Source organism: Phyllostomus hastatus, unplaced genomic scaffold (assembly GCF_019186645.2).
Source record: "Phyllostomus hastatus isolate PE091 unplaced genomic scaffold, TTU_PhHast_1.1 phas_scaffold_385, whole genome shotgun sequence".
In the NCBI taxonomy this organism is placed as follows: domain Eukaryota; kingdom Metazoa; phylum Chordata; class Mammalia; order Chiroptera; family Phyllostomidae; genus Phyllostomus; species Phyllostomus hastatus.
In genome coordinates, this window is record NW_025334026.1 from 15,060,714 (window position 1) to 15,088,195 (window position 27,482).

The 27,482-nt window shown below is 52.8% G+C and overlaps 4 protein-coding genes across 4 annotated transcripts; 3 read left to right on the plus strand and 1 right to left on the minus strand.

Annotated features, from left to right (window-relative positions):
* Nucleotides 1-219: 219 nt before the first annotated feature.
* ZNHIT1 (zinc finger HIT-type containing 1) lies at nucleotides 220-10,844 on the minus strand. Its single transcript, XM_045819522.1, has 5 exons — nucleotides 10,742-10,844; nucleotides 2,358-2,528; nucleotides 1,815-1,894; nucleotides 1,517-1,686; nucleotides 220-1,421 (listed from the first exon to the last, which is right to left on the minus strand). Exons 1-5 carry the CDS (start codon nucleotides 10,761-10,763, stop codon nucleotides 1,400-1,402), a joined length of 465 nt encoding a protein of 154 aa, XP_045675478.1. The 5' UTR covers nucleotides 10,764-10,844; the 3' UTR covers nucleotides 220-1,399.
* A 551-nt stretch (nucleotides 10,845-11,395) lies between these two features.
* PLOD3 (procollagen-lysine,2-oxoglutarate 5-dioxygenase 3) lies at nucleotides 11,396-18,920 on the plus strand. Its single transcript, XM_045819654.1, has 19 exons — nucleotides 11,396-11,909; nucleotides 12,288-12,379; nucleotides 12,524-12,660; nucleotides 12,768-12,931; nucleotides 13,074-13,186; nucleotides 13,357-13,420; nucleotides 13,896-13,993; nucleotides 14,283-14,384; nucleotides 14,557-14,682; nucleotides 14,868-14,989; nucleotides 15,268-15,372; nucleotides 15,486-15,611; nucleotides 15,869-16,010; nucleotides 16,097-16,210; nucleotides 16,401-16,469; nucleotides 16,976-17,080; nucleotides 17,605-17,751; nucleotides 18,012-18,137; nucleotides 18,476-18,920. The coding sequence occupies exons 1-19, from the start codon at nucleotides 11,777-11,779 to the stop codon at nucleotides 18,629-18,631; spliced, it is 2,241 nt and encodes a 746-aa protein (XP_045675610.1). The 5' UTR covers nucleotides 11,396-11,776; the 3' UTR covers nucleotides 18,632-18,920.
* A 3,203-nt stretch (nucleotides 18,921-22,123) lies between these two features.
* LOC123806398 (2-acylglycerol O-acyltransferase 2-like) lies at nucleotides 22,124-24,090 on the plus strand. Its single transcript, XM_045819523.1, has 6 exons — nucleotides 22,124-22,247; nucleotides 22,450-22,628; nucleotides 22,752-22,956; nucleotides 23,153-23,327; nucleotides 23,432-23,616; nucleotides 23,852-24,090. The coding sequence occupies exons 1-6, from the start codon at nucleotides 22,166-22,168 to the stop codon at nucleotides 24,004-24,006; spliced, it is 981 nt and encodes a 326-aa protein (XP_045675479.1). The 5' UTR covers nucleotides 22,124-22,165; the 3' UTR covers nucleotides 24,007-24,090.
* Nucleotides 24,091-24,492: 402 nt separating this feature from the next.
* MOGAT3 (monoacylglycerol O-acyltransferase 3) lies at nucleotides 24,493-27,482 on the plus strand. The gene is made up of 7 exons (XM_045819524.1): nucleotides 24,493-24,730; nucleotides 24,956-25,063; nucleotides 25,151-25,221; nucleotides 25,486-25,690; nucleotides 25,985-26,159; nucleotides 26,924-27,126; nucleotides 27,214-27,482. The coding sequence occupies exons 1-7, from the start codon at nucleotides 24,649-24,651 to the stop codon at nucleotides 27,366-27,368; spliced, it is 999 nt and encodes a 332-aa protein (XP_045675480.1). The 5' UTR covers nucleotides 24,493-24,648; the 3' UTR covers nucleotides 27,369-27,482.

A 27,482-nucleotide genomic window follows, 5' to 3' on the forward strand; every position in this document is an offset into this window, starting at 1 on the left:
ATTGCCTTTGACCACCAGCCTTTAATGTCACATGGTTTCACTTCTGCCACTCTACTGGTTGAAGCAGTCCTAGGCCTACCTGGATCCTAGAGAAAGGGGACAAAGACCTCACCTTTAATGGAAGAACAGTCAAAAAATGTATAGCCATCTCTTAAAATTTCATTTATTTATTTTTAGAGAGAGGGGAAGGGAATGAGAGAAACATCAATGTGTGGTTGTCTCTTGCACACCCCCTACTGGGGATCTGGACTCCAACCCAGGCATGTGCCCTGACTGGAAATCGAACCAACAACCCTTTAGTTTGCAGCCCAGCTCTCAATCCACTGAGCTACACTAGCCAGGGCCTTTAGCCATCTTTTAAAACCACCACCACACTTGAGACTGCCTGTAAACCCCATTCTCACCACTACTCAACACAAAGCTGTCACCAATGCCACTTTCCCAACTGCAAGTCTCCAGAGAAAGAGCAAGCAGTTCTTCAGGAAAACGCCAGGAACATTTGGGTCAGTCCCAAGAAAGTCCCTCAAGATGGGGAGAAGAACCTAAGAAGGTGCCTAACACTGACTTTGCTGGATTTCATTAACATCTTATTAAGTTCATATGTTCAACAAATACTTCCTAAGCACCTGCTTGGCTATGTCCCAACAGGGTACTGGGCAACTAGGACAGCAACTCCAAGGACGTCAGGCGTGACATGAGAAGCCCCAGGACCACACAAGAGTTACAGCACCCAGGGCCACCCAGAACAGGAACCTCTACACCATGAATTCTCCATGCCTCCCAAGAACTCCTGGGTTTCCTCTGCTAATAACTGCATGTACCACGGCCCCTGCAAACAAGAGCATCCTCAGGACAACCCTTCCATTAGGCTGGCCATTCCTGGGGCCTCACTGTATTCAAAAGACATGCAGAGGAACTTGAGAAACTAAAAGCAAAAACAAGTGAACCAAATCAATAACCAAAAAAGTGACACAGAGAAGCAGTCAAGGAAGACAGAGACATGGGAATGGTAGGACAATGGGACAAAATCTTGCAGTCAGGGACCTAGAGGGGCAGACAGTGAGAGGGGTGATTGATAGAAAAGGGAGAAAAAGACACAGAGCAGTGAGTAGGAGAAAGACATGACCAATCACCTTCACCCCCAAAACACCCTGTGACCAAAAGGCAGGTGCCTCCTCACACGAGACCTTTCAGTAGTAGATGGTACCCTGAGGGCTGGCCCACTTTCCTCCACATCCCCAGGGGTGAGACTGGCCTTCCCTGGGGGATGAGATATGAGGTTTATTGGTTGGGTGAACAGTTCTTCTCTTGGTCCAGGGGAGCACCTTTCCTTTTGATGTCCTCTCCAAGGCCAGCATAATGATGCATGGAGGGTCTTCCTCTCCAGGGACGCCCAGGGTCACACGGTCCACTTCAAGCACCTGAAGGCAGAGGAAACCCAGGGTGAGGAGAGGGTCTGGGAGGCTGTGGGGTATAGGAGGAAGACGGTGTGGACCTGGGGACATTCCCAGCTCACCTGGTCTCCTGGTGAGTGCCCAGACAGCGCACGGTGCAGTATCGGGCGCCACAGCTGACACAGGTATACGGAGAGGGGAAGCCGCATACAGCACAGAAGGGGCGCTGGGGCCGGGATGGGGGTCCTGCACAAGCTGTCAGGTAGTTGGGGCCCTCGGCCACATTCAGGTTCTGCAGATACAAGGGGGCAGGCTCCACGACTTCTCTGCCCACCCACATAGCAAACACCTGCCCGGGACAAGCATCTCTCTGGGTGCAGCCCTTCCCCGTGGGTTCCTCCCTGCCAGTTCCTTTCTCACCTGCTCCTCCAGCAAGGCCTGGAAATTTTTTCGGAAGCGAAGTTTAAAATGATCACCTCGAGTTTTCTTCTTTTTCTTTCCTAAAGATCGAGAGCAATGAGTTACTTGGCACCTTCCAAGAAAGACACCATCTTTCTCTGCCCCGTCATTCACAATGCCCTCATGTCCACTCCCTGCCCACATACTCACCTGGGCTCTAGGTAGGTCTCTGTCTACCATTCTTTTCCCTTCCCCCAACATCTCTAATCCCAGCCTTCCTTCCTCTCTACACTCCCTGAATCTAAGCCTTTATATCAGAGCTGGAAGGGATTTAGAGCGCATCTGCTCCATCTTCTTTATTCTACATACACAAGAAGACACTGAGGCACAGAACGGGGAGAGCAACTAGCTCAACGTCACAGGAGCCAGCCCCTGGCAGAGCCAGAGCAGCTCCCGGGTCATCGTCCCCTCAGTCTAATGTCCTTCCACAAACCTAACCCAGGCAAACTCTTTCCCCTTCCTTCAGCCTTGTCTCCCCAGCCCCACCCGCCTCACCCGCCTCACCAGTGTCTGCATCATCATCAAACTGAGGCAGCCTTTTGCCAAGCTGGGGGAGTCCCGCGTGAGGATCATCCTGGAAATTGTCGTTCTCCAAGGCCTCAAGCTGCCTGTTGATGCGGCGCTGCCGGGCAGCCCTGTCCAGTACCCGCCGCTGTCCAGGGTCCTGGGAGCGAACTAGATGGGACAGAGCCAGAAAGTTATGGGGGGCATGGAGAAGACAGAAGCTGAGGTGACCGTGGCTCTAGGCGTGTGTGGCTGATGTCCATGCGGTAGGGAGCCACAGTTCTCTGATCTCATGCTGGTCACCAAGCCCTTGGCCCCTGTATCTTCTACCAATACAGTAGTTCCCCCCATCTGTGGTTTTACTTACCAAAGTTTCAGTTACCTGCAGTCAACCATGATCTGAAAACATTATATGGATATTGAAATAAAAAATTTGTAAGTTTTAAATTGTGCGCTGTTCTGAGTAAGAAGCTCTAGTACCACACAAGAGTCACAGCATCCAGGGCCACCCAGAACAGGAGCCTGTGATGAAATCTCATGCCAACCCACTCCACCCTGCCTGGGATGTGAATCACCCCTCTGGCCAAGGATCCAGGCTGTACACACTACCTGTCTGTTAACCACCAAGTAGCTATCTCAGTTAACGAGATCAGCTGTCATGGTGTCACAGTTCTTGTGTTCAAGTAATCCACATTTTACTTAATGATGAACTCAAGACATAAGAGTAGTCATGCCAAAAACATGCCAAAGAGAAGCCATAAAATACAGGTATGTACAGGGAAAAAACATAATATGCACAGGGTCTGGTACCATCTGCAATTTTAAGCACCATTGGGAGTCTTGGAACTTTTTTGATGTGGATAAGCAGGGACTGTCTATCAGCCCTTCTGGTCTGCTTCCTTCCTCGTGAAGATTGCTATTTCAGTCACTCAGCCCTGTTTTTTATCTCTTTGGCCCCAGCCTGTCCTCCCAATCCCAGACCTAACCAAGGAAATGCCTCCTGGAGACTTCTCACTGCTGGCAGAAATCACAGAATCATGCTGATGAGACCAGTGTACACTCAAGGCTTACGGGCTCCACTGAAGCCTTAATGCACTTGGCCTTCACGCTCAGCAATCTCGTTTCTTACCTCAAAGGAAATGGGTCACTGATACATAGAGACACTTGTCTTTTAGCCCACCCTCAATCATAATTGCATGGACATCCAACCACCCCCCCCACACCAAATTCCACTGCTAACTCCAACCTTTCACCTCCAGCCGAGTCCTCCCCTCCCTCTAGCATCTTTAATCTCTCCTCCTCAACGGACACTTTTCCTTCCAGGAAAAACCTACTAAACTCTATCTACTGAACTTCATACCTGCTCTTCTTTGACAGAGTGCTCCACGTGACGTTTCATTTCCTCATCTCCTGGCCATCTCTCAACACCCAGTAATGGGCTGGTTTTTTATGGTAACCACTCACACTCAGAATGCTGGTGACCTCCTTGAGTCAAGCCCAGAGTGCAGTTTACTTGAATTCTCTACACTCTGAGACTATGCTGACCATCTCACTCAGGTTGAAAGTGTCTCTTTGTCTGTTTCTTTGATATGAACTCCAGGTGTTCCTTCCCCATCTCTGGCTATGGCTCTGTTTCTAACCTTGCCTTCTCTCTTGGCCTCTAAGGAGATGGCTATCCCTGTTCTCTTTCTCAGTCTATAAACTCTTCCTGAGATTTCTAATCCAAACACAGGGCTCTCTCACCCACAAGCAAATGAGTCCAAAAGTGATTCTCTCCATCCAGAACCTTCTCTTGAGCTCCAAAACTGACTATTCAACTGGCTGCAGGAAATTACCAGCTGACCCCATTGACACTGCAACTCAAAATTAAAAATCTTCCCACTCAAGTCTGATTCTCCTCCTGCAGACTTTCTTTAAATAAATGGAACCATCTACATAGACATCCAAACCAGAAAACCTAATATATTTTAAACCTTTCTTCATTACCATATCAACTGTTCACTAGGTTCTGATAATTCTACACAAAATATCTCTTTATTCATTAAACAAATATTTATTGAGTGCCTGTAACCATAATAGTAGCATCAGTGCCAGTTGCTAACACTTACTGGGCATGTATTGTGAGTCAGGCACTACACTCAGCTCTGCATAAATGGAACCCTTTAACCCTTACGACCACCCTGTGAAACAGGTTTCATTATCACCCCAACTTACTAGAGTTTGTAACTAGTAAATGGTGGGGCCAGAATTCAACCCTGAACTGCCAAGCATCAAAAAACATGCTTGTGAGAACTTTCGGTCAAGACAGAAGTGGAGGTAAACATGGCTCGCCCTTTTGCACAACCAACATCAAAATTACAACTAAACTACAGAAAAACCATCGCTCAGAACCATCAGAAATCATGTTGAATGGAAGTCCGACAACTATGGAACTAAAGAAACCACATCCATCCGGACTGGTGGGAGACACAGACACACAGAGTGGGCTGGCCCACATCCACATGTGGTGGATAAAAATTCAGGAAGGGATATGTCTGGAGCAAGGGGCTCCGGCCCCACACCAGGGCTACAGCCCAGCCCAGGGCTACAGTGCCAGGAAGATAAGTTCCCATACTTTCTGACTGTAAAAACCAGTGAGGTTTCATTCAGTGAAAGAACTGCTTAGTCCCAAGCAATGTCTGTTAAAGGGTCTGCATACGGTCTTACTCAGATTCACCCTGTCTGAACTCCAGCATCAGGGTGGCAGCTTGGGGGGCACCAGAGGCATGCAGGGTGCCACTGCATTGTCTGGTATCAGGGTAACAGCTGGAGAGCAGCTTTCTCCCAGACAGAAAGGTGGGCAGAGCCATTGTTCCTTTTCTGAGCCCTCCCCACCTGGAGCCACAGAGCTGGCAGGGAGGGGCCATATCTGGGACTCCATCATCCTGGCTCAAACAGTTTGCTCCACCCTGGGGAATCCCTGGGGCCCCACCCCACCCAAGCTGTTAACAGTGGCTATTCCATATGAATGGCTAATCTTAGTTCAGGCTTCACATCTTCCTAAATCCTCTCAAACAAGCCAACAGCAGGACTCAGCTAGTCCCCAACCCCTGTACTTCTGGCAAAGCAGCACCAGACCCAGCACTAGCAGCAGCCAGCTTTGGATCACAGTTTTGCTTCGCCTGGATCTCCAAGCCCAGCACAAGTAGCAGCCACCTGCAGATTGCCTTGTAGCTCATGCAGGGTGGCTCCAGGTGGAACACAGGTGGTGGCTGATCCTGGCATGCACCACCTGGGAAACATCAGAGCAGGCTTACCCAGTAAACAGCTACAGACCACGTCAGAATACCACCACCCAGCCCCTGACCAGCTGATCCTCCACAGAGGACTGAGGTTGGTAGTCAGTGGTCAGAGCCAGTCCTTGCAGCTGACTGGCCTGGGTAAATCCCTCCCATTGATCTGCCAACAGCAATCAAAGCTCAACTACAAGAGGAGGGTGCACCTTGAGTACCCAGCTTGGGTGATGGGGAGGCTGTGCCACTAGATCCTTCAGAACACCTACTACATTATGCCACGCTACCAAGATAGAGAGTCATAGCAGCTCTACCTAATATAGAAACAAATATAGGGAGGCTGCCAAAATGAAGAGACAAAAAAATCATGGCCCCAATGAAAGAATCAAAACCCCAAAAAAGACTGAACAAAATGGAGATGAGCAATTTATCAGATGGACAATTCAAAACACTGGTTATAAGAATGCTCGAGGGACTTGGTGAGTGTCTCAACAGCATAAAAAAAGATCCAGGCAGAAATGATGGAAATAAAGAACAATTTACAGAGAATCAACAGTCAAATGGATAAAATCAAGAATCAAAGCAATAATATGAAACATAAGACACAAAAAACAACTAATCAGAATAACAAAAAGAAAAAGAACAACAACAAAAAAAAGGAGGATAGCATAAGGAGACTTGAAGTCTAGGGCAACTTCATGCAATCCAACATTCACAGCATAGGGGGGGCCAAAAGAAGAAAAGAAAGAAGTTGGAAATCTATTTGAAAAAATAATGAAAGAAAACTTTCCTAATTTAGTAAAGGAAGCACAGAGATTCCCAAACAAGATGGATGCAAAGAGGCCCACTCCAAGACATATAATTAAAATGCCAAAGGTTAAAGATAAAGAGAGAAACTTAAAAGCAGCAAGAGAAAAACACTCAGTTACTGACAGGGGAATTCCCATAAGACTGTCAACTGATTTCTCAAAAGAAACTTTGGGGACTAGAAGGGATTGGCAAGCAATGTTCAAAGTCATGAAAAGCAGGTACCTACAGTGAAGACTGCTCCTGCCTGCAAAGTTATCATTTAGAACAAAAGAGCAGATAAAGTGCTTTCCAGACAAGAAAAAACTAAAGGATTTCATCATCACCAAACCATTATTATATGAAAAGTTAAAGGGACTTATTTAAGAAAAAGATCAAAATTATGAACAATAAAATGGCAATAAATATGCATCTATCAACAATTTAAATCTAAAAACCAAACTAAGCAAACAAGAACAGAGACAGAATTGTGAATGGATACAGGAAACGTTTTGATGGTTGTCAGGTGGGAGGGGGGTATGGGGAAATGGGTGAAGAGGTGAGGAGATTAAGAAGTACAAATTGATAATCACAAAATAGCCATGGGAATGTAAAGTACAGCACAGGAAATGGAGTAGCCAAAGAAATTATATGCATGACCCATGGACAAAGGGGTGGGGATTGCCTAAGGAAGTGGGAGGTACTGGGAGGGGGCAAAGGGAGAAAATTGGGACAACTGTAACAGCATAATCAATAAAATATAATTTAAAAGAAAAAAAAGCATGGTCCTACATTATACTGCCTCCCTTCCAAGTGCTAGGTTGTACGCTAGGCTATTGGGGAATACAAACGATCAAACAAGAATGGTAAATCATAGCATATGCTAATATGGGGAAGTACAAAGTGCTACAGAGCACATGACAGAAACAACTAGCCTGGACTTGGGGTAGTCAGAAAGACTTTCCAGAGGAAAGTAAGTCCAAGGTGAGGCCAGCCTGATGAACAGAAGTAAACCTGGTTGGAGGTAAGGAGAGAGTGTCTCAGACCTTGGTACCAGCATGAGAGGAGGCTTGGATGGGAGACTTAAGTGCCTTCAATAAATTAAAAGAAGTTCTGTATGGCTGGTATATATGCGTGTATGGGGGATGGGGTATGAAGTCAGGCAGACCCTTTAAAATTATGTCTTTTAAGTATCTACAGGATACTAGATTTGGAGATTTTATGGTGAAGGTGATAGAAATCCAGTGATGGGTCTTAAGAAAGGAGTAACATAACTAGGATTATTACAAGTCAATCTAAAGGTGTTCCAGCCCTCATCCTTTTTTTATTTGGACTATTCAATAGCTTCCTAACTGGCCTTCCAGGCTCTAGACCTGTGCTATATAATAAAGTAACCACTAGTCACATGTGGTTAATTAAATTTAGATATAGACTTCTGGTCAAGATGGAGGCATAGGTAAACATGCCTCCCCTTCCTCACACAACTATAGCCAAAAATACTACTGGACTACAAAACAAATATCACCCAGAATTGTCAGGAAATTGAGCTCTGTCTAACAACCAAGGATTTAAAGAAGTCACATTCATCCAGATGGGTATGAAGAGGGGAGGTAGGGAGTTGGCAGAGAGGCTCAGAGACATGGAGAAGAGTGGAGGGGAACCAGTGGTCCCACATCCACATGCAATGGGAAAAAATCAGGAGTGATACCTTGGGAGCGAGGGATCCCAGCCCCGGACCAGACTATCTAACCAGGGTTCCAGTGCCAGGAAGATAAGTACCCATAACTTCTGGTTATAAAAACCAGTGGGGGTTGGTGCACCAGAAGAAACTGTGGGGTCTCAAGAGACTCCTCTTAAAGGGTCCACAACCCTTAGGACTTAGGACTCACTCAGACTCATCCCCTCTGGCATTCAGCACCAAAGCAACAGCTTGAAGGGCACCAGTGGCATACAGGGAGAGAGTAACTGGCAACAGAGCTAGTGCCCAGAGTCAGCTTCCTCCCAGGCAAAACTCAAGAGGCCAGGCAGCGGCATTGTCCCCTCTCCAAGCATTCCCCCACACAGAGCAACAGAGCTGTGATATGGAATGCTCTGCCCAATACAACTTAACAGGTGCACTTTTCTACAATAGGCCACACTACTAAGACAGGGAGTCAAAGCAGCTCTACTTAATACACAGAAACAAACACAGGGAGGCTGCCAAAATATGAAGACCAAGAAATATGGTCCAAATGAAAGAACAGAACAAAACTCCAGAAAAATAACTAAATAAAAAGGAGATAAGCAACCTATCAGATGCAGAGTTCAAAACACTGGTTATCAGGATGCTTCAGGAACTCACTGGGTACTTCACCAGCATAAAAAAGACCCAGGCAGAAATGAAGTTTGCATTAAGTGAAATAAAGAAAAATCTACAGGGAACCAACAGTGGAGGGGATGAAGCCAAGAATCAAATCAGTGATTTGGAATACAAGGAAGGAAAACGCATTCGATCAGAACACTGGGAAGAAAAAAGAATTCAAAAAAACAAGGACAAACTTAGGAAGCTCTGGGACATTTTTAAACATATCAACATTCGACTCATAGGGATGCCAGAAGGAGAATTCCTTGTTCAGAAGAACAAGAAATTGAAAAATTATTTGAAAAAATAATAAAAGAAAATTTTCCTAATTTGGTGAAGGAAATGGACATACAAGTCCAGGAAGCACAGAGAGGCCCAAAGAAGATGGACACAAAGAGGACCACACCAAGACACACCATAATTAAAATACCAAAGGTTAAACATAAGAGAGAACCTTAAAAGCAGCAAGAGAAAAGCAGATGGTTACCTACAAAGGTGTTCCCATAATACTGTCAGCTGATTTCTCAAAAGAAACGTTGCAGGCTAGAAAAGACTGGCAAGAATTATTCAAAGTGATAAAAAAGCAGAGACCGACAACCTAGATTACTCTATCCAGCAAAACTATCATTTAGAATTGAAAGGCAGATAAAGCACTTCCTAGACAAGGTAAAACTAAAGGAGTTCATCATCACCAAGCCACTATTATATGAAATGCTAACAGGAATTATAGAAGAAAAAGATCAAAATGATGAACATTAAAATGACAATAAATTCACAACTATAATAACTGAATCCAAATAACAAACTAAGCAAACAAGCCGAACAGGAACAGAATCATAGATATGGAGATCATCTGGATGGTTATCAGTTGGGAGGGGAAAGGGGGGAAATGGGGGAGAAAGTACTGGGACTAAGAAGCACAAAATAGTAGGTACAAAACAGACACACAGATGTTAAAAATAGTATAGTTAATGGAATAGCCAAAGAACTTATATGCATGACCCATGGACATGAATTAAAAGGGAGGATTGCTGGGGAGAATGGGGATACCAGGTGTTGGGGGGCAAAGGAGACAAAATTGGGACAACTGTAGAAGCATAATCAATAAAATATATTTTAAAAATAAAAAATAAGCTTAGATGTAGATTAAGATGAAATAAAATTTAAAATTCAGTTCCACGATTGCAATAGTCATATTACAAGTGCTCAATAGCCACTTGTGGCTAAGGCTGCCATGATGAACAGTGCTGGTTAAGAACATTCCCATCATCCCAGACATTCTGGGCAGCGCTACTCTAGTCCCTCCAATTCATCCTCTTTCGCTGAAGCTAGAACTGCCTTTCTAAAAGATAAATTTGTTTGGGTCACGCCCCTGGCTTAAAAGCCCTTAATGGGTCTCCACTGCTCTCAGAATTCAAATTTTTCCGCAGTTCATATAATGCCTTTCAAGTGTGTCTTTCCCTAGCCCTCCAGCCTCTCTTATTATTCCTCAGTAAGTACGGAACTGTGAACTTGGCTTCCTAAGCGACTTGCTTTTTCTTGCTTTCATGCCTTAGTAAGTGTAGTTCTTGCTGCCGGGAATGAGTCCCTGCGCACCCACACAGAGCGAAACCTAATTCGCCTGTCAAGACTTAAGCGTTCTTTTCCCCTGCAAGCCTTCATTTACCACCCCCTACTTTCCAGGGGCCCAGGCGCTGTGCATCCCTCTGCCAAAGCGCGTATGAAGTACAACGGTAGGTCTGCAAGTCTGTCCCCCTCCCAAACAACCACTTCCAGGAAGATAAAGATCTTTTTGCTTTTTCCATTCTCAGCGCCGGCTTTGAGCAGGCATAAATAAAATGTAAATGGATGGTTTGGGAGCTGCCCGGATGCCAGGACCTGAGGGCCAGGGAAGGAATTTGAGACTAATAATTGGGTGAGAAAATCTTAGGCCAGGTTCAGATTTGAGAGGAGGCAAAGAGCCAATCCCAGAGGGGCTCACGTACCCGAAGTTTTCTTCTCCACCATTTCCACAACACACCTGACGGAAGAGCTTACCGCGCGCGCGTGCTAAACCCTCCGCTTTGGTGAGGGCCCCGTAACTTCCGGCGGCCTGTGCTTCTGCGCGTGCGCAAAATAATGCCAATGCTTAGATTTATTACGTGATGTTCCCTTGGAGACAAGCAAGCTTTCTGCCATATTTTATAGGGGCAAATGTACTTCCTGCCTCAGTGTATTTTTGTATTTTGTGGGAGCCCTGAAATGGGTCATTTTAAAGATGTGGTGCCAGTGGTCTTTCCAGAAACGTCCTTTGCCTTTGGTCCTTCTTTGACCCTTCAGGGTCTGCCAGAAAGGCAGACCCTGAAGCTTCTCTCTAGGCAGTCTAGGCAGTAGAGATGACAGGAGGGACTCCCAAAGATTGTAGGAAGGCTTGAGTGGGCAATCCGAGAGGTCGCTGGTGACGCTCTGCAGATATTTCAACCCCTAGCTCCCCTGGAGCTTCAGACTCTTCGGCATTTTCCCTCTCTTCCGCTCGCTCCTCCACCCGTTCCCGCTCTGCGCGCCCTCCCAGCCTCGTTCTGTCTCCTGCCCCGCCGACGGGGCAGGGCTGTAGCAAAGACCCGCCTCCGCGTCTGGTCGGACCCGCAAGCGGTCACTTCCCCTCTCGGGGTTTCAGTTTCCTCAAGTGTCTGCTGAGCGGTGGGCTGGGCTGTCTCTACCAAAATCCTCAGCTAGTGCTCACCCGCCCAAGCCCCCGCCCCTCTTTCGCCTCACGGCCCAGCGGCCCCTCCGCCCGCACCGCGCAGTCCACGAGCCGGCGTCCAGGGACAATCCTCGCCTTGTCTGGGGCGCCTGCATCTAGAGTTTTCTGTAGCCTCCGGATACGCCTTTTTTCCAGGGCGGAGCCCCGGCCCGGCCCCTCCTGGGTCGCACTGCAGCCCCGATCGCCTTTCTAGAGCCACCTCGCTCCATAGTTGGGATCCAGGCACGCAGCCGGAGCCCATTGCCCGCCTGTGTGCGGTCTCAGCCAGCTCCCCGCCATGGCCTCCTGGGGCCTGGGACTCCGGCTCCTGCTGTTGTTGCTGCTGCTGCTGCTGCTACCACCACCTCCTGAAGCCGCGGCTGCGGCCTCGGCCTCGGACCGTCCCCGGGGTGGCCACCCAGTCAACCCAGGTGAAACTCCCAGGGAGTGCCCGGTGAGCTCCGGGCTGACGTGTCTGCGGGCTGGGGCTTGGAGGAAGCTGGAGCGGCGCGGGGCGGTCTCTCCCCTGCCCAGCGTGCTCCTTGGGACCAAACGACTCGCTCCCGACCCTGAACTGTTTTCATCCTCCCGCTTTTAAGTGACCCCGAATTCCTGGGTGTCACTCCCATAGCTCTCACTGGGGCCGAAGTTTCTCAGGGGGAAGATTTTAAGAGGGAATGGAAAAAAAGAAGCAAGGGACTTCAGCAGAGCTTGAGGGAGGGGAAGGGGGCCTGAGGTGAGTGGAGCACGTGGGGCAGGCAATGAGCTGGGTGAGTGGGTCCCGACTGCCAATTCTCGACTGGTGACAGAGAAGTTGCTGGTGATCACCGTGGCCACAGCCGAGACGGAGGGGTACCGGCGTTTCCTGCAATCAGCGGAGTTCTTCAACTACACAGTGCGGGTGAGAGGAATGCCCTTGTGGGCGCTAGGAGGTGGGGATGGATGGCTTCCAGCTGGAGGAGTGGGCTGAGGGCTGGATGCCTGGGGCCCCATGGTGAGCCTGGCCAGCTGAATCCTTCCCTGGCGTGGTGGATCTCCCCCACAGACCCTGGGCCTGGGAGAGGAGTGGCGAGGGGGTGATGTAGCCCGAACTGTTGGTGGAGGACAGAAGGTCAGGTGGCTAAAGAAGGAAATGGAGAAATATGCAGACCAGGAGGATATGGTCATCATGTTTGTGGACAGGTAAAGAGGCTAGAGATGGGGAGAAATGGGTGGGGCAAACAAGAGGAAGGAGGTGAGGATACTGAGGGTCCTAGCGGCTGTCTGTTCATCCTGCCCTTCCTTGCCAGCTATGATGTGATTTTGGCCGGCAGCCCCTCAGAGCTGCTGAAGAAGTTCGTTCAGAGTGGCAGCCGCCTGCTGTTCTCTGCCGAGAGCTTCTGCTGGCCTGAGTGGGGGCTGGCAGAGCAGTACCCTGAGGTGGGCACAGGGAAGCGCTTCCTCAACTCTGGTGGTGAGTGGCAGAGTGCCTGAAGCAGAGGGGCTGAGAGTGTGGGGTCTGGAGTGTTCCAGGTGCCCAGGAGCCAGAGAGGGAGTGAGGACAGGTTCATGGGACAAAGGGAGTCTTTGAGTCAGCACCTCCCCTCCCCCCACAGGATTCATTGGCTTCGCTCCTACCATCCACCAAATTGTCCGCCAGTGGAAGTACAAGGACGACGATGATGATCAGCTGTTCTACACTCGACTCTACCTGGACCCAGGACTGAGGGTAGGGACGGACAGAGGAGGGGTGACCACTTTCAGCCCTGTGGGCATGGCAGACCTCAGGCTGAATGGGAGAGAAGGGGTAAAAGGGTTTGGGGAAGACGTAAAGAGAAAAGAGTGAGAGATGTTGTCTCACCCCTTCTTGAATTAACTGCCCCATCTCATCCCATCCAGGAGAAACTCAGCCTCAATCTGGATCATAAATCACGGATCTTTCAGAACCTCAATGGGGCGTTAGGTGAGCAGAAAGGCAATCAGAAGGGAAGATAAGAGAGACTGCTGGGGTCCTGAATTAGGGAGGAGCTCCTGGTGGAACTGGGGTGGTCTTCAGCTCACCTTCATGTTAACTTATTAAACATCTGAATGGCTGATAGGTAAAGTTGCACAGTGCTAACAGTAGTAAAAGCAGTGGCCATCATACAACATCTATGAAAATACTGTGTGTCAAGGCCCTGGGCCAGGGGCTTTACCTCTGTAATCTCATTAACACAGCAATCCTACAAAGTGGAGCTGGGGTCTGTGGTTATCTACCTCTTACAGACGAGGAGACTGTCTCTCTGAGGGGCTGGTGCCTTGCCCAGGTCACACCAGTAGTAAGCGGAGGAGCTCCCCAGGAGGTTATTAGAGAAGCTGGATTCCCTCATATTTAGAAGCACCTGCTGCTCAGCAGCTTCAAGAGAAAGGGAGTCTAAATCCTGACTTTTCTTTCCCAGATGAGGTGGTTTTAAAGTTTGATCGGAATCGTGTGCGTATACGGAATGTGGCCTACGATACGCTTCCTGTGGTGGTGCATGGAAATGGTCCCACCAAGGTGCCCCAGAGACTCACACCCTCAGCCCCATACCTGGTCCCAGCCCCTCACCCTGTCCCAGGCTTGGCCCCACAACCTCTGTCCCTGCCCCAGACCTCATCCTAGCCCCGAGGTACCTCCAACCCTTCCGAGCAGTCGGTCCTCCCCAGTCCCAGCCACAGAGGTGCTAGGAGAGGTTCCAAGTGTCCGCTGCTCCCCCACTTCCTTGTTCCTGTCTATCTACCCAATCTACCTCATGTCCGGTCCTGGACTCCTGTATCTCAGCCTCTCTTTCTGTCTCTCCCAACAGCTACAGCTGAATTACCTGGGAAACTATGTCCCCAATGGCTGGACTCCTGGGGGAGGCTGTGGGTTCTGTGACCGGGACCGGAGGACACTCCCGGGGGGGCAGGTAAGAAGTGGTGGGGCAGGAGAGCACATTGAAGCAGGGGATGCAGGGAGAGCATGCTAGACAGCAGTGGGGGGCAAAGCTCCGAAAGCCCCAAACCTGGCCAGGTGGGTGGTAGAAGACAGACCAGGTGGGGTTCTGGGCTTTCCTGTGAGCCCTGTTGTGTATTTTCCAGCCTCCCCCCCGGGTGCTTCTGGCTGTGTTTGTAGAACAACCTACCCCATTCCTGCCCCGCTTCCTGCAACGGCTAATGCTCCTGGACTATCCCTCCGACAGGATCACCCTTTTCCTGCATAACAACGTAAGACACCCTGGCAGCCTCTCCATTAGGCCCTCCCGAGGGACCTGCCCTGAGGGACTCCTGCCCCTCCCACTCCAGATTGCTTCCAACACCCTGTTCACTTGCCTCCTTTCCTCTCCATCGCACCCCTCAGGGTCATCTTTTCTGCCCTCTCAGCACCATCTCCCATTTCCTCCCATCTCCAGGAGGTGTACCACGAGCCCCACATTGCAGACTCCTGGCCTCAGCTCCAGAACCACTTCTCAGCAGTGAAGCTGGTGGGGCCAGAAGAGGCTCTGACTCCAGGCGAGGCCAGGGACATGGCCATGTGAGTGAAATCTGGGCAGGGAGGACTGTAGGGGAGCAAGGGGTGGGAGGGAGTGAGGCTGCCACCCACTGCGTCCCCCTTCCCCCTCCACCTACCATCCAGCTTTTCCATGGCCTCACAGTGCTGCCTGCCCAGCATTCTGTCCCTCCCTTGCCCCTCTTTCACAGACTAGACAACCTGGGGGTTCCAGAGAGGGGCAGTTTCTCCCACTCTGCAGTCCCCTCCTTCCCCCACCTGCTTCAATTTCAGTTCTTTTGTCTGTTGTCTGTCCCCACCAGGGATAGCTGTCGGCAGGACCCCGACTGTGAATTCTACTTCAGCCTGGATGCTGATGCTGTCATTACCAACCAGCAGGTCCTGCGCATCCTCATTGAAGAGAACAGGTTACTTTCCTGGCTCAGCCAGAGGGCCCCCAAGTAGTCCCCCAGAAGCCCCCCGCTCGTTCCCTGGGCATGGGACTCTCCGCTGCCCAGTCCTCACCTCCCACTGTTCACAGGAAGGTCATAGCACCCATGCTGTCCCGCCATGGAAAGCTGTGGTCCAACTTCTGGGGAGCCCTGAGCCCCGATGAGTACTACGCCCGCTCTGAGGACTATGTGGAGTTAGTGCAGCAGAAGCGAGTGTGAGTCCTGCCCGGGCTGCAGCCCCTCTCCTCCTCCCAGCTGGGCCTGAACAGTCTCAGGGGTCTGGTGTGGCTCTGGGGTAGGAACTGACTGTGGAGCGGGACATGAGAGGGTTGCAACCACAGTGCCTGACAGAGGAAGTGACAGGGCCTCCTGGCTGAGAGAGTGGGGTACCCTGAGGGGAGGGATCCAAGGCTGAACTGGGCAGAATTGTGGGGGCCACCCACCTTGCTGACCTTAGTGTGGGCACCTCCAGGGGCGTGTGGAATGTGCCCTACATTTCCCAGGTATATGTGATCCAAGGGGAGACCCTGAGGACAGAGCTGCCCCAGAGGGAGGTGTTTTCGGGCAGCGACACTGACCCGGACATGGCCTTCTGTAAGAGCCTGCGGGAGAAGGTGAGCAGGGCGGTTGGACCCAGTGCTGGGGTGCTGGGAGGTGCTGAGACCTCGTGTCTCCTGCTCACATCCTCTCTCCACTCCAGGGCATCTTCCTCCACCTCAGCAATCAGCACGAGTTTGGCCGACTCCTGGCCACTTCCCGTTACGACACAGACCACCTGCATCCTGACCTCTGGCAGATCTTTGACAACCCCCTAGTGAGTAGTGGCTCCCTTGCTCAAAAAATGTGAGTGCCCTTCACTGTAGGTGGGTGCACGTGGGCATGCAAACCCTTACAGGACCTGCTGCTGCCCAGGGAGGGGCTGTCCAGGCGCTGGGGCTTCCCGGGTGGGACCAGATGAAACAAAAAGACACACATCGAGGTGTGCTCCCCTGCCTCCGCCCCAGGACTGGAAGGAGCAGTACATTCACGAGAACTACAGCCGGGCCCTTGAAGAGGAGGGACTCGTGGAACAGGTAAGCCCCACGCAGGACTCCTGACTGTCCCGATGGCTGTCACCCCCTTGGGTCCACTGCCTGGACTAGTGGTTTCCAAACTGACTTCCCCTAGGTGTCTTAGGGTTTTCTGCTCGGGCAAGATGAAGGCAGAGGCTGATCAGATAGGCTTTCAGCCCCCCAACCCCAGCATTAGTCAGTGAGCTCCTCTTGTCTACTGGGTACATTGGTATGACAGGCAAAATGCCATTTTTGTAAGGAAGTCTGAAAAGCACAGTCCCAGAATCTGTGGCCCAGGACTCTCCTGCCATGTGTGCTGTGTTCTCAGTGCCACTCCCTCCGTGTCCGGCTGGCCTCTCTTGGCCGAGCCCTTGCCACGGCCCATCCCCACGCTCCGACCCCGTTCCCCCAGCCTCTCTCACCTCCCGGCTTCCTTTTCTGCTCCCTGCTTTTTCTGTCCTTCATTGGCTGCCCGTCCCCTCCCTGAGTGTCTCCCAGCCCTGTTGTTCTTCCCTGGCTGTTCTTAGCCGTGCCCAGATGTGTACTGGTTCCCTCTGCTGTCGGACCAAATGTGCGATGAGCTGGTGGAGGAGATGGAGCACTACGGCCAGTGGTCAGGAGGCCGGCATGAGGTGACAGGGGCTGGGGCGGGGCGGGGGGCCTTCTAGGGAGAGCGAGGTGCTGGGTCTGTCTGATGGAGGGAAAGTAGTACCAGGAGAGTGGGGACAGAGAGGAGTCCCTATCGGGGAGAGGGCCTGTAAGGGTCACAACTGCATTTATTTATTCGTTCAAGAAATCCTTGCTGGGCAAGCGCTGGGTGCCAGCCATGGACCCAGGTTGTGCAGATGCGCTGGTGAGCTTTGCAGGCCGCACTCGCCCTCTCAGCTGCGGCTGTCGTTAGCAGCAGCAGCCCAGGTACTGTGGGAGCCAGAGGAGGGGCCCTTGGCCTAAACGTGACGTGGGGGACCAAGCAGCTTCGCAGAAGAGGTGACATCTTAGCTGAGACTTGAAGAGACTGTAAGAGCGAGTCAAGCTAAGATGTGATTGAGGCTGTTCCAGATGAGGGAACACAGGCTTTCAGGCCTGGGAGCAAGAGGACCGGGGCATGGGGCGGGCCTGGCACTGCTGTCAGGGGCTCAGTGCCCACTGTGCACAGGACTCCAGACTGGCTGGCGGCTACGAGAACGTGCCCACTGTGGACATCCACATGAAGCAGGTGGGCTATGAGGACCAGTGGCTGCAGCTGCTGAGGACATACGTGGGGCCCATGACCGAGAAGCTATTTCCAGGCTACCATACCAAGGTGGGCTGCCACTGCTGCCACCCTCGCCCCTTCAAACTTCCCACACCCCAGTCCAAACTGGGAGTTTCCACGCAGCACCCTTCCGGCCCCTGTAGCATTTGGGGCCCCGTGGAAAGAAATACCACAGGAGATCCACCCTGGAGGGAGCCTGCCCGGCCCCTGCAGCCACTGCCACTCCCTGGACTGGGGCTGTCACCTCCTTAGAAGGGCCCCTCAGCCTGAGGGTCATCCCTCCATCCTCTTTTCTTGTGTCCCCCCAGACCCGGGCAGTGATGAACTTTGTGGTCCGCTACCGGCCAGATGAACAGCCCTCTCTACGGCCACATCATGACTCATCCACCTTTACTCTCAACGTTGCCCTTAACCACAAGGGCCTGGATTATGAGGTGAGCCCCTCGTGTCTTCCTGTTTCAGGGTGCCACCAGGGTCCCTACACTCACACTCTCTCTCCTCCCCTGGGGCCCCGTGTCTGCCTCTTACAACCCTGCACGCAGCCCTCAGTCACCCTCCCTGCCCGCAGCCCGCCCCCTGCGCGTTCCCCAGTTTCTTTGCTGGTACCCTGTCCTGGATCACTTCTAGGCTGGCTGCCTCCTCCTTGCTCCTGTGTCTCCCCAAACCCCCTGCCTTCCCCCTCCCTTATCTTTTTTATCTGCCTCGTATGTCCTTGCATCTGTCTGTCCCCAACCCCATGCCTTCTCATTGTCCCCTTCCGTCCCCTTCCCAGGGAGGTGGCTGCCGCTTCCTGCGCTATGACTGTGTGGTCTCGGCCCCACGGAAGGGCTGGGGGCTCCTGCACCCTGGCCGTCTCACCCACTACCATGAGGGGCTGCCCACCACGAGGGGCACTCGCTACATCATGGTGTCCTTTGTCGACCCCTGACGCTCAACCACTCTGCCAAACCTCTCCTACCACCGTGCCTTCTTGTGCCCTACTCCTCGGAGGGCGTCTGGCTGGCTCCTCGCTCACTGAGTGTGCGTCCGGTGTGTCTGGGACTGAATGTCTCACCTCACTGTCTCCCACAACACACAGCTGTCTCAGGAAGCTCCCGGAGCCCCCTTGAGCCTCCCCTCAGCCCCCGAGGGTTCGTGGAGAAAGAGTTTCTGGGGAGGTTCCCCATGTGATAACTTATTGTTTCTTAGCCTCACTCCCAATAAAGGAGGATTTGTAATTCTTGAGTCCACTTATTGTCTTTCACCTGCTTGTTGACCTTGTACCCCTCCTGCCATCCAGAGTAGAGAGAGATTGGACTTACTACAAAGAAAAAGAACCGAGAAGAGGAAAAGGCAGAAGCAGAATGTATGGGACCCTGGAAGCTTCCCTGGATCCCATTCCTCACTGCCCTTTACTGACTGAGCTGGGGAATTACCTTGGAGGGGACAAACCAAAAAGACTTCACTGTCAGGTTCAGCTGAAAGTCACCCCCACCCAACCCCCACACACTTCTCCCTGAGTCTCTCATCTCTTGATGGCACTTCTCCTTTACCTAAGGGTGGGGTAGCATATCCCTGAGCCGGGCTTCAGGGACGGTGGTCAGAGAAGGAAGGCTCCTTGGAGGCATGTGTCCCACGAGGGAAGGCAGGCCGGGGCCTTAACTGCCACTGGGGTGTCAGGAAAGGGAAAGCCCTGTGGCTCATCCCAAGGAAAACTTCCTGGAAGAGGAATATGAAGTAGCCTTGGAAGAGAGACCTTCTCACAACCTGTGAAGTAGCAAAGGTGTTTATATTTTTATTTATTATTTTTCAGAGATTTTATTTATTCTTAGAGGGGAAGGGAGGAAGAGGGAGAGAAACATGAACGTGAGAGAGAAACATGAATGTGAAAGAGAAACACTGATCAGCTGCCTCTCACAGGTGCCCCACACTGGGATGACCTGAGACCCACACACAGTCCAGGCATGAACCCTGAGCTGGAATTGAACGCGTGACCTTTTGCTTTGCTGAACAATGCCCAACCAATTAGCCACACTGGCCAGAGTTGAAAGTGTTCACGCTTTTACTTTCTGTTTTTTTTAAGATTATTTATCTTGGGAGAAGGGAAGGAAAGGAGAAAGAGGAGGAGAGAAACATCAGTGTGTCACTGCTTCTCACGCACCCCCCACTGGGGACCCAGCCCGCAACCCAGGCATGTGCCCTGACTGGGAATTGAACCTGCGACCCCTTGATTCACAGGCTGGCACTCAATCCACTGAGCTACACCAGCCAGGGCGGAAAGTATTTACATTATTAAATGGTTGAAAAGAAACAAAAGAATCATGTTTTGTGACAGGTGGAAACGATATGACATTCAAATTTCAATGTCGCAAATAAAATGTTGGAATCACATCCCACCTCCCCAAAAGATGAGACCTCCTGAGAACAAGTCCTGCCTCCAGCCTCTAGGGGGCTGTCAAGCTCTTGCCAAGACCCCTCCACCCAGGAACCCTGAGGACAGCCGGCTGTGCCTGCCCCTTGAGCTTGGTCTGCCCAGCCTTGTACCAACCAGCCTACCTTACTGAATTTATGTCCCAACTGTTCCCTTGCAGAAAAAGACTTTTAAAAACCAAGAAGGCCTGTTCACCTGTCCCAGGACATTTTCTACCTCCTGCTTAGACCCCCAGGAAACCTTCCCTAAGAAGCCTTCCTTCCTGGGGGTGGGGGATGAGTCATCTGAGTGGGTGGGTCACCTTACCAAGTGGACTGAGCACTTCTCTGGCCAGACTTTGAAGTTCATCTCACCCTGCTCCCCCGCCCACCGCCTTCATCTCATGCCCTGTAGATGGACGTGGGCTGGGCAGGGGCAGAAGAAAATACCTCCTGGTAAGGTCCTGGATGAGGAAGGCTGCACAAGAGTGGGACAGAAAGTGTGTGCCAGCCCGAGCAGTTGGTCCTGGGCATTGGAAGCTGGCTCATCCTGTCTCCTCCAGGGGGCGCATTTACTTACAGAGCATCTCCCAGCACCAGGCACCCATCACAAGGGCTGCAATAATAAGCACATTACTCCAGTCTTGTTGCTTACAGTTTAGGGGAGACCTTCATCAGGAAATCACCATGATGGAGGGAAAGTATTTTATGCTAGGAGAGCAGAGACAGAGACCCTTGATGGTGTGTGCGTCAGATTTTCCTAAAACAGTGGCATTCCCACTGCCAGCACATCCTGTCCTTAACAAGGCCTGAGCTCAGGAGATGCTATGTTACCAGAGCCTTCAACACGGTGGAGTTTTATCAGAGCTTGACAAACCTAGAGAAAGGACAATGTCCAACTCGGCCCCCTCTACCTACCCCTGTGAATGGAGCCCTGCCATTCACAGTACACAGCACTCTGGAAACACACCCTCCCCCCTCCCTGAGAAGCTTGCGGGGAGCACACAGCCCAGGCCACAGCCTCACTCAAAGATCAAGACCTTAGTCATAAGCCTGTAGAATGCTTCCCCTTCCTCACGCCTTCCCGCCATGTCACTAAAGGCCTATTTTACCTAGTACATTCTGTCTGGCTTTCAACAACCAAAAAAATGTTTTTCAAATACAGGACTGGCCCTAGCTGGTGTGGCTCAGTGGACTGAGCACTGGCCTCCAAACCACAATGTCGCCCGTTTGATTCCCAGTCAGGGCACATGCCTGGGTTGTGGGCCAGCTCCCCAGCTGGGAGCATGCAAGAGGCAACTGGTGGATGTATCACCTGCACATTGATGTTTCTCTCCCTCTCTCTAAAAACAGATAAATAAAATCTTTAACCAAAAAGGTAAAAAATATATGGGACATACTAAAAGGAAAAAGTGCAGTTTGAAGAGGCAGCAAGCATCACAACCAGACTCAGATAAAGTAGTGATGTTGACATTAAGCGCACCTGGAATTTTCAAAAAGAAAAAAAAAAAAAGGTGACATTCCCTGACCTGCAGAAGGTGCCAGCTCCCACAGGCCTCTGGTCATTGCTGCGCAGGGCCATGGCGACAGTGAGGACTGGCTCTGGCCCACTTGGAGGATGGGCCCACTGGTCCTAAGATCTACCCAGAAAGTCCTTCCTTCTGGAGGGGCTCCGCACCTAGTCCTAGGCTGACTAAGGGGTTTTCAAGAGGCTGTCACTCGTGTTGGGAGCCCTGCCATTCACAGTACACAGCACTCTGGAAACACACCCTCCCCCTCCCAGTCACTGTCCCAGACCTCCGCTAGCTGGCTCCTCACAGAGGGGGAGGTCCTGATAGCCACAAAGTCCAAAGACCTCCGTCAACCCCCCTCTACCACCCCCAGCCTGCTCTTTCCAAGACCTCTGGTGGTGGTTAACCCTTCCTCACTGGGGCTCAGCAGAGCACAGTGTGCCAGGCAGCACAGGGGACAGAAGTGGGGTGGAACCAGGGCTAGGGGTCAAGGCCGATGGGTTGGGCCAAAAGGAGCGTGTTTAAGAGCCCATGGTGGCCCCTGGGCAGCTCTCCTCTACAAAATGCCAGCCTCTTGCAGCCGCTTCCGCAGGTGTCTCCAAGTATTTGCCGTCCTGCAGTGGGTCTTCTCCTTCTTGGTGCTGGGTGAGGCCCTCAAGCGCTACCCGGAACCTCCTCACACCCACCTGGAGCTCTGCTTCCCCGTTACAACAAGGGAGGGAGGTGGAGCAGGGTCTCCGGGGTCCTTGAAGAAGTGTGAAGGAATTAGGTGGGACAGGAGAGGGGTCAAAGAGGAAACCTGGGACTTAAACGCCTGGGTCCTGAAACCGCCTTCCCCATTCTGCAGCTCAGGTGTGCCTGGCCGTGCTGCTCCTTGCACTACTAGGCCCGGCCTGGACCCTAGCGGTCCTCTACCTGGTCTGGCTCTATGGAGACAGGGGCACCCCACAGGCAGGAGGTCGCCGATCTGCCTGGGTCCGCAACTGGGCCGTCTGGAGACATTTCCGGGACTACTTCCCCATCTCGGTGAGGGTCCCCAGGGACCGGGTGTCGAGTTGGGGTCGGGGATACAGAATAGACGCTTCCCAACGTCATTCCCCAAAGTCCAATCTCGTCGTCGGGGTTGGGTGTGCACCCTCTGCCCCCCAGCTGGTTAAAACAGCAGAGTTGGATCCCTCCCACAACTATCTCTTCGGCTTCCATCCTCACGGCGTCCTGGTCATCGGAGCCTTCAGCAACTTCTGCACAGAGGCCACGGGCTTCTCACGCACCTTCCCCGGCCTCTGCCCGCACCTGCTCATGCTGCCCTGTTGGTTTCATCTACCTCTCTTCCGGGACTACATCATGTGTAGTGGTGAGGAGTGGGGAGCCCGGGCTCTGGAGCCCTACTTCCTGCTGTCACCTCTTACCCGCATTCCTCCCGTCGCGGGGCGAGGGGGCGGGGGCTCCTGGTCCTAGCGCTACCTGCCCCTCCTCCCTCTCCTCTGCCCTGGAAGACCCAGGCGGCAGCCGCCCCCCACCCCCACTCTCCGGCCTTTGCCTTTCCCCAGGTTTGGTGTCCTCCGCCAAGGCCAGCGCGGCTCATCTGTTGTCCCGGCCCGGGGGCGGCCAGGTGGCGGTCCTGGCCGTAGGAGGGCCCCTGGAGGCGCTGGAGGCAAAGCCCGGAGCGCTGAGTCTCCGGATCCGGAATCAGAAGGGATTTGTCAAGTTGGCGCTGGAACACGGGTGAGGGAGCCGGGCGGCCCGAGGGGCACACCCTGGACTGCCCTGTGAAGGAGGAGAACAGCGTGCCCCTGGGCCCAGAGTCAGGTGTGCCTCTGCTCGCCCAGGGCCTCTCTGGTGCCTGTCTTCTCTTTCGGGGAGAACGAGCTCTTCCAGCAGTTTCCGAACCCACCGGGCTCCTGGGTGCGGAGGGCTCAGGAAGCGCTGCAGCGCGTGCTGAGCGTGGCGCTGCCGCTGTTCCACGGCCGCCTGGGCCTCCTCCTGCCCTTCCGCACGCCGGTCTGCACCGTAGGTGAGCCAGGGCCCGCCCACTCCTCGGGTGCTCAGCCCTCGCACGCTTCCCGCCCCGGGCTGCGAAGGTCACTGGTTGGGGCCTGTGATCCTGGCTGCCCCGCCTGGCTGTGGGCCACACAGACCTTTGACTACCGCCGGGGCCGCGACCTCCGTTCCCGACGGTCGCTGCGGGCGGGAGGGAAGGGGGAGGAGAGGCAGTCCCGGCGACCGCTGTCTCCCCGATCCGCTCACAGTAGGGGCCCCGATCCCGGTGCCCCGGACCCCGCGGCCCAGCCGGGCGCAGGTGGACGCACTGCACGCGCTGTACGTGGAGAGGCTCACGGGGCTGTTCGAAGAGCACAAAGGGCGCTACGGGATCCCGGCCGACCGGCACCTCGTCCTCACCTAGGCGCGCCGCCGCCTCCCACTTCTTTCTTACTGGATGCCTCGGTGACTGGGAGAGGGGGTATTGGAATTAAAGGCGGGAACAGACTGTCAGTGTTGGTGTGTTTGTGCACAGCCGGGGAGGTATGCGCGCGCCCCCGCAGCCCACCTCCATCTCCTACCCCCTCCCTCCCCTCCTGGCCGAAGCTCCAGTTGGCCTTGACACTCCGGGAGACCTTCCAACAGACCCCGGGCGCGCGTCGAGGGCCTGTCGGGCTGCACTGAAGCTCAGACTGCGGTGGAGGCCCAGTCCTCGAGCTCTGCAGCGTCTTCCCAATCCTTTCCGCACGGCGGTTGCCTCACTTCCCTCGCACAGCCCCTCTCTCCTCCCCGCCCTGCAGCCAGCCCAGGCTCAAAGACTCTGGAAGCTCAAAGGCCAGTCTCAGAACATCTTCGAGACGCCCGGGTCCAAGGATCTCCTCATCCACAACTCGCCCCGGCACACACACGCATCCGGGGAGGTCCCAAAGGCTCCGCCCCTGGACAAGAAAGCCTCCCCAGACACCTGCGGGAACCTTCCTCATTTGTCCTCTGGGTGCTGGAGACCTGCAGGCAGAGGGCAGCTACTGGGATAGGAGTCTCCGCTTTCCTGCGGCCCTCCTGCACCATGAAGACCCAGCAGAAGCAGTGGCTGGAAGTAGCGAGCATCTACCATTACGTGCTAGTTTTTCTCTTCCTGGGTGCGAAGGGTGGGAGAGGCATGGGTGTCCCGGGTCTGCAGGGGGAGAAGGGACTGGGAGGAGAAAGGCTGGAGTTCTACTCACCTGGATGCCCGAGGGCAAAGAGAAGGGGAGAAGGTCCACTGGGGATGAGAGTTAGCAGGAGGATAAGATATGTGAGGGTGGAGGAAAGGAACCTGGATGAAATGCCTGTTTCAAAAGCTAACTGGTTTTTCTTTCTCATCTTTCACCCAGGTCTTTTCTCAGCCCTTGTTTTATTCTGCCTCCTCTTCACATCCCTCTGGCCATTTTCTGTTCTCTACTTTGCATGGCTCTTCCTAGACCGGCACACACCCAACCAAGGTGAGTTCTGGAAAGGGGATCCGTGCATTGAGAAATGGCAGCTCGGTGCCTCCACGGCTTCTTCCACCCCTGTCTCTCTGCCCCAAGGTGGAAGGCGGTGTGAGTGGATGAGGAACTGGACCATTTGGAAACATCTAAGGGATTATTATCCTATCAAGGTAAAAGGTTACCCTCCAGAGAGACACTCTGCCACCTCCCCCTCCCTCCCCTCTCCCACCTATTCACTACTCCCTGTGCCGGAGCCTGGGCCCCAGCTGCCAAAGGTAAGGCAATGGGGCAGGGGGTGGAATGGTGTTCAAGAGTGGGCCCCTCTGCCCTTGGGACCTTGAACTCTGAAGTCTGTTGGGGTGGGGGGAAACACTTTTCAATGGGTGTCCTGATTTCTATGCTTTCTTCCCCTCATTTTGGCCAACACCCTAAAGCTGGTAAAAACAGTAGAGCTGCCCCCTGACCGGAATTATGTGTTCGGCTCTCACCCACATGGGATCATGTGCATCGGAAGCTTCTGTAATTTCGTCACAGAGGGCACCGGTTTCTCCCAGCTGTTCCCTGGGATTCACCCCTCAGTAGTCGGGCTGAACTTACTCTTCTACCTCCCAATCTATCGTGACTACATCATGTCTCTTGGTGAGCTTCCAGCTGAGTGGGAGGGGGTGCCCTCCGGCCAGGGTAGCCCCCACCCACTCAGCTCAGGGATCTGGCGACACGAGCCAGGTTCACAGACAGCATCAGTGAACAGCTTTGGAGCAAGTGTCCTTGCTGGAACAGATACCACAGAGCACAGAGACACGGGCATGGTGGAGAGGGGAGTTTGGAAGGAATGGGCTGTAGAGCTCACCCTTCAGATTCTAAAAGATGGCGTGAGGGGCTGGGGAGCCAAGCAGGGGGTGGTGACTGCTCCCCACCTCCTCATACCTGCAGGATTATGTTCTGTGAACCGCCGGGGCCTGGACTTTATTCTGTCGCGGCCCCAGCTCGGGCAGGCCGTGATCATCATAGTCGGGGGTGCCCAGGAGGCCCTGTTTGCGATCCCAGGGAAGCATCATATTGTTCTCCGGAATCGCAAAGGCTTTGTGCGCCTGGCACTGAGGCATGGGTGAGTGGGGTGCTGGTGCCCGGTCCAGGGCTGCTGTTTTTTTTAAGATTTTGTTTATTATTTTTTATCTTTTTAAAGGTTTTAGTTTGTTTTTTAGAGAGAGAGGAAGGGGTGGGGAGAGAAACGTCAGCGTGTGAAAGATTGACTCTCCCAGGCTGGCACTCAACCACTGAGCCACGCCAGCCTGGGTCAAGTCTGCTTTTAATGGTCAGAACTTCACAGTGTGTCTGGGGGTGCACACTCCCCATCCCTACATACCCAGCTCCCTGTAGGTTGGGTTGTGTGTTCCCAGAGTTTACACTGTGCCCTAAACCAGAAGGCATGTGTGTCAGTGCTTGAGTGTTTACTCTGCACCAAGCACTATGTCCACTTTCCAGGCTTCCTCTCACTCCAAGAGAGTCAAGGTCATGGTGCAAATAGCAGACTCTTCAGATCAGATCAGGGGTTCAAATCCTTCTCTGGCACTATTTGAAAAGCAAGGCCTTAGCCATGTATCTTTACCTATGAAACAGAGTTAACCCCTGACTTGCAGTGGTGTAGTTGTAATAACCAGATGAAGAAATGTGTACAGGAAGGTCCAGCATACAGTCATTTCTCAGGAAATGGGAGTCCCCTCTTCCATATTTTTCTCTGTAGCTGTTGTCATTTGCTTTAAAGGCCTTGGGAAGCGGAATCATGAGGTGTGGGGAGGGGCATGCTGTTCCCTGGGGCTCCAGGAGCTGCTGACCTGACCACCGCTCTTCTCTGTTGCCTCTCCTTCCCAGGGCCTCCCTGGTGCCTGTGTACTCCTTTGGGGAGAATGATTCCTTCAGACTTAAGTCTTTTGCCCAAGACTCCTGGCAGTACCTGTTCCAGATGACCTTCAAGAAGCTCATGGGCTTTTCTCCTTGCATCTTCCACGGCCGCAGTTTCTTCTCTGCTAACTTCTGCGGCTTGCTGCCCTTCCCTGTACCCATCACCACTGTGGGTGAGTCCTCATTTCTAGGGAAGAAAGCTGCCATCAGCTGCATGGGCAGCAGAGGCCTCGCCTCACCCATCTCCCCTCTCCCTGCAGTGGGCCGCCCCATCCCGGTGGCTCGGTGCCTCCACCCCACCGAGGAGGAAGTTGACCACTACCACAAGCTCTACATGAAGGCTCTGCAGGAACTGTTTGAGGAACACAAGGAAAGCTGTGGTGTCCCTGCTTCTACTCACCTCACCTTCATATAGCCCTGGCCCTGCTCCTGCCCCACTCCCGCCCATGAGCTCCTGATCCCAGTGCGATGAGACCCTCCCCCGCCCCCCACCTACTGCCACATCTAGTCCTCCAATAAAAGCTAGTTC

Coding starts and splice junctions, on each gene's coding strand:
- ZNHIT1 (XM_045819522.1), bottom strand. CDS start 10,763: ATGGTGGAGAAGAAAACTTCGG. Junction 1,895..2,357: donor TGATGATGATGCAGACACTG/GTGAGGCGGGTG, acceptor CTCGATCTTTAG/GAAAGAAAAAGAAGAAAACT. Junction 1,687..1,814: donor AGGCCTTGCTGGAGGAGCAG/GTGAGAAAGGAA, acceptor TTGTATCTGCAG/AACCTGAATGTGGCCGAGGG.
- PLOD3 (XM_045819654.1), top strand. CDS start 11,777: ATGGCCTCCTGGGGCCTGGGACTCCGGCTCCTGCTGTTGTTGCTGCTG. Junction 15,612..15,868: donor TTAGTGCAGCAGAAGCGAGT/GTGAGTCCTGCC, acceptor GGGCACCTCCAG/GGGCGTGTGGAATGTGCCCT. Junction 16,470..16,975: donor AGGAGGGACTCGTGGAACAG/GTAAGCCCCACG, acceptor GGCTGTTCTTAG/CCGTGCCCAGATGTGTACTG.
- LOC123806398 (XM_045819523.1), top strand. CDS start 22,166: ATGCCAGCCTCTTGCAGCCGCTTCCGCAGGTGTCTCCAAGTATTTGCC. Junction 22,248..22,449: donor CTTCTCCTTCTTGGTGCTGG/GTGAGGCCCTCA, acceptor CCCATTCTGCAG/CTCAGGTGTGCCTGGCCGTG. Junction 22,629..22,751: donor GGGACTACTTCCCCATCTCG/GTGAGGGTCCCC, acceptor TCTGCCCCCCAG/CTGGTTAAAACAGCAGAGTT.
- MOGAT3 (XM_045819524.1), top strand. CDS start 24,649: ATGAAGACCCAGCAGAAGCAGTGGCTGGAAGTAGCGAGCATCTACCAT. Junction 24,731..24,955: donor TCTCTTCCTGGGTGCGAAGG/GTGGGAGAGGCA, acceptor TCTTTCACCCAG/GTCTTTTCTCAGCCCTTGTT. Junction 25,064..25,150: donor CCGGCACACACCCAACCAAG/GTGAGTTCTGGA, acceptor CTCTGCCCCAAG/GTGGAAGGCGGTGTGAGTGG.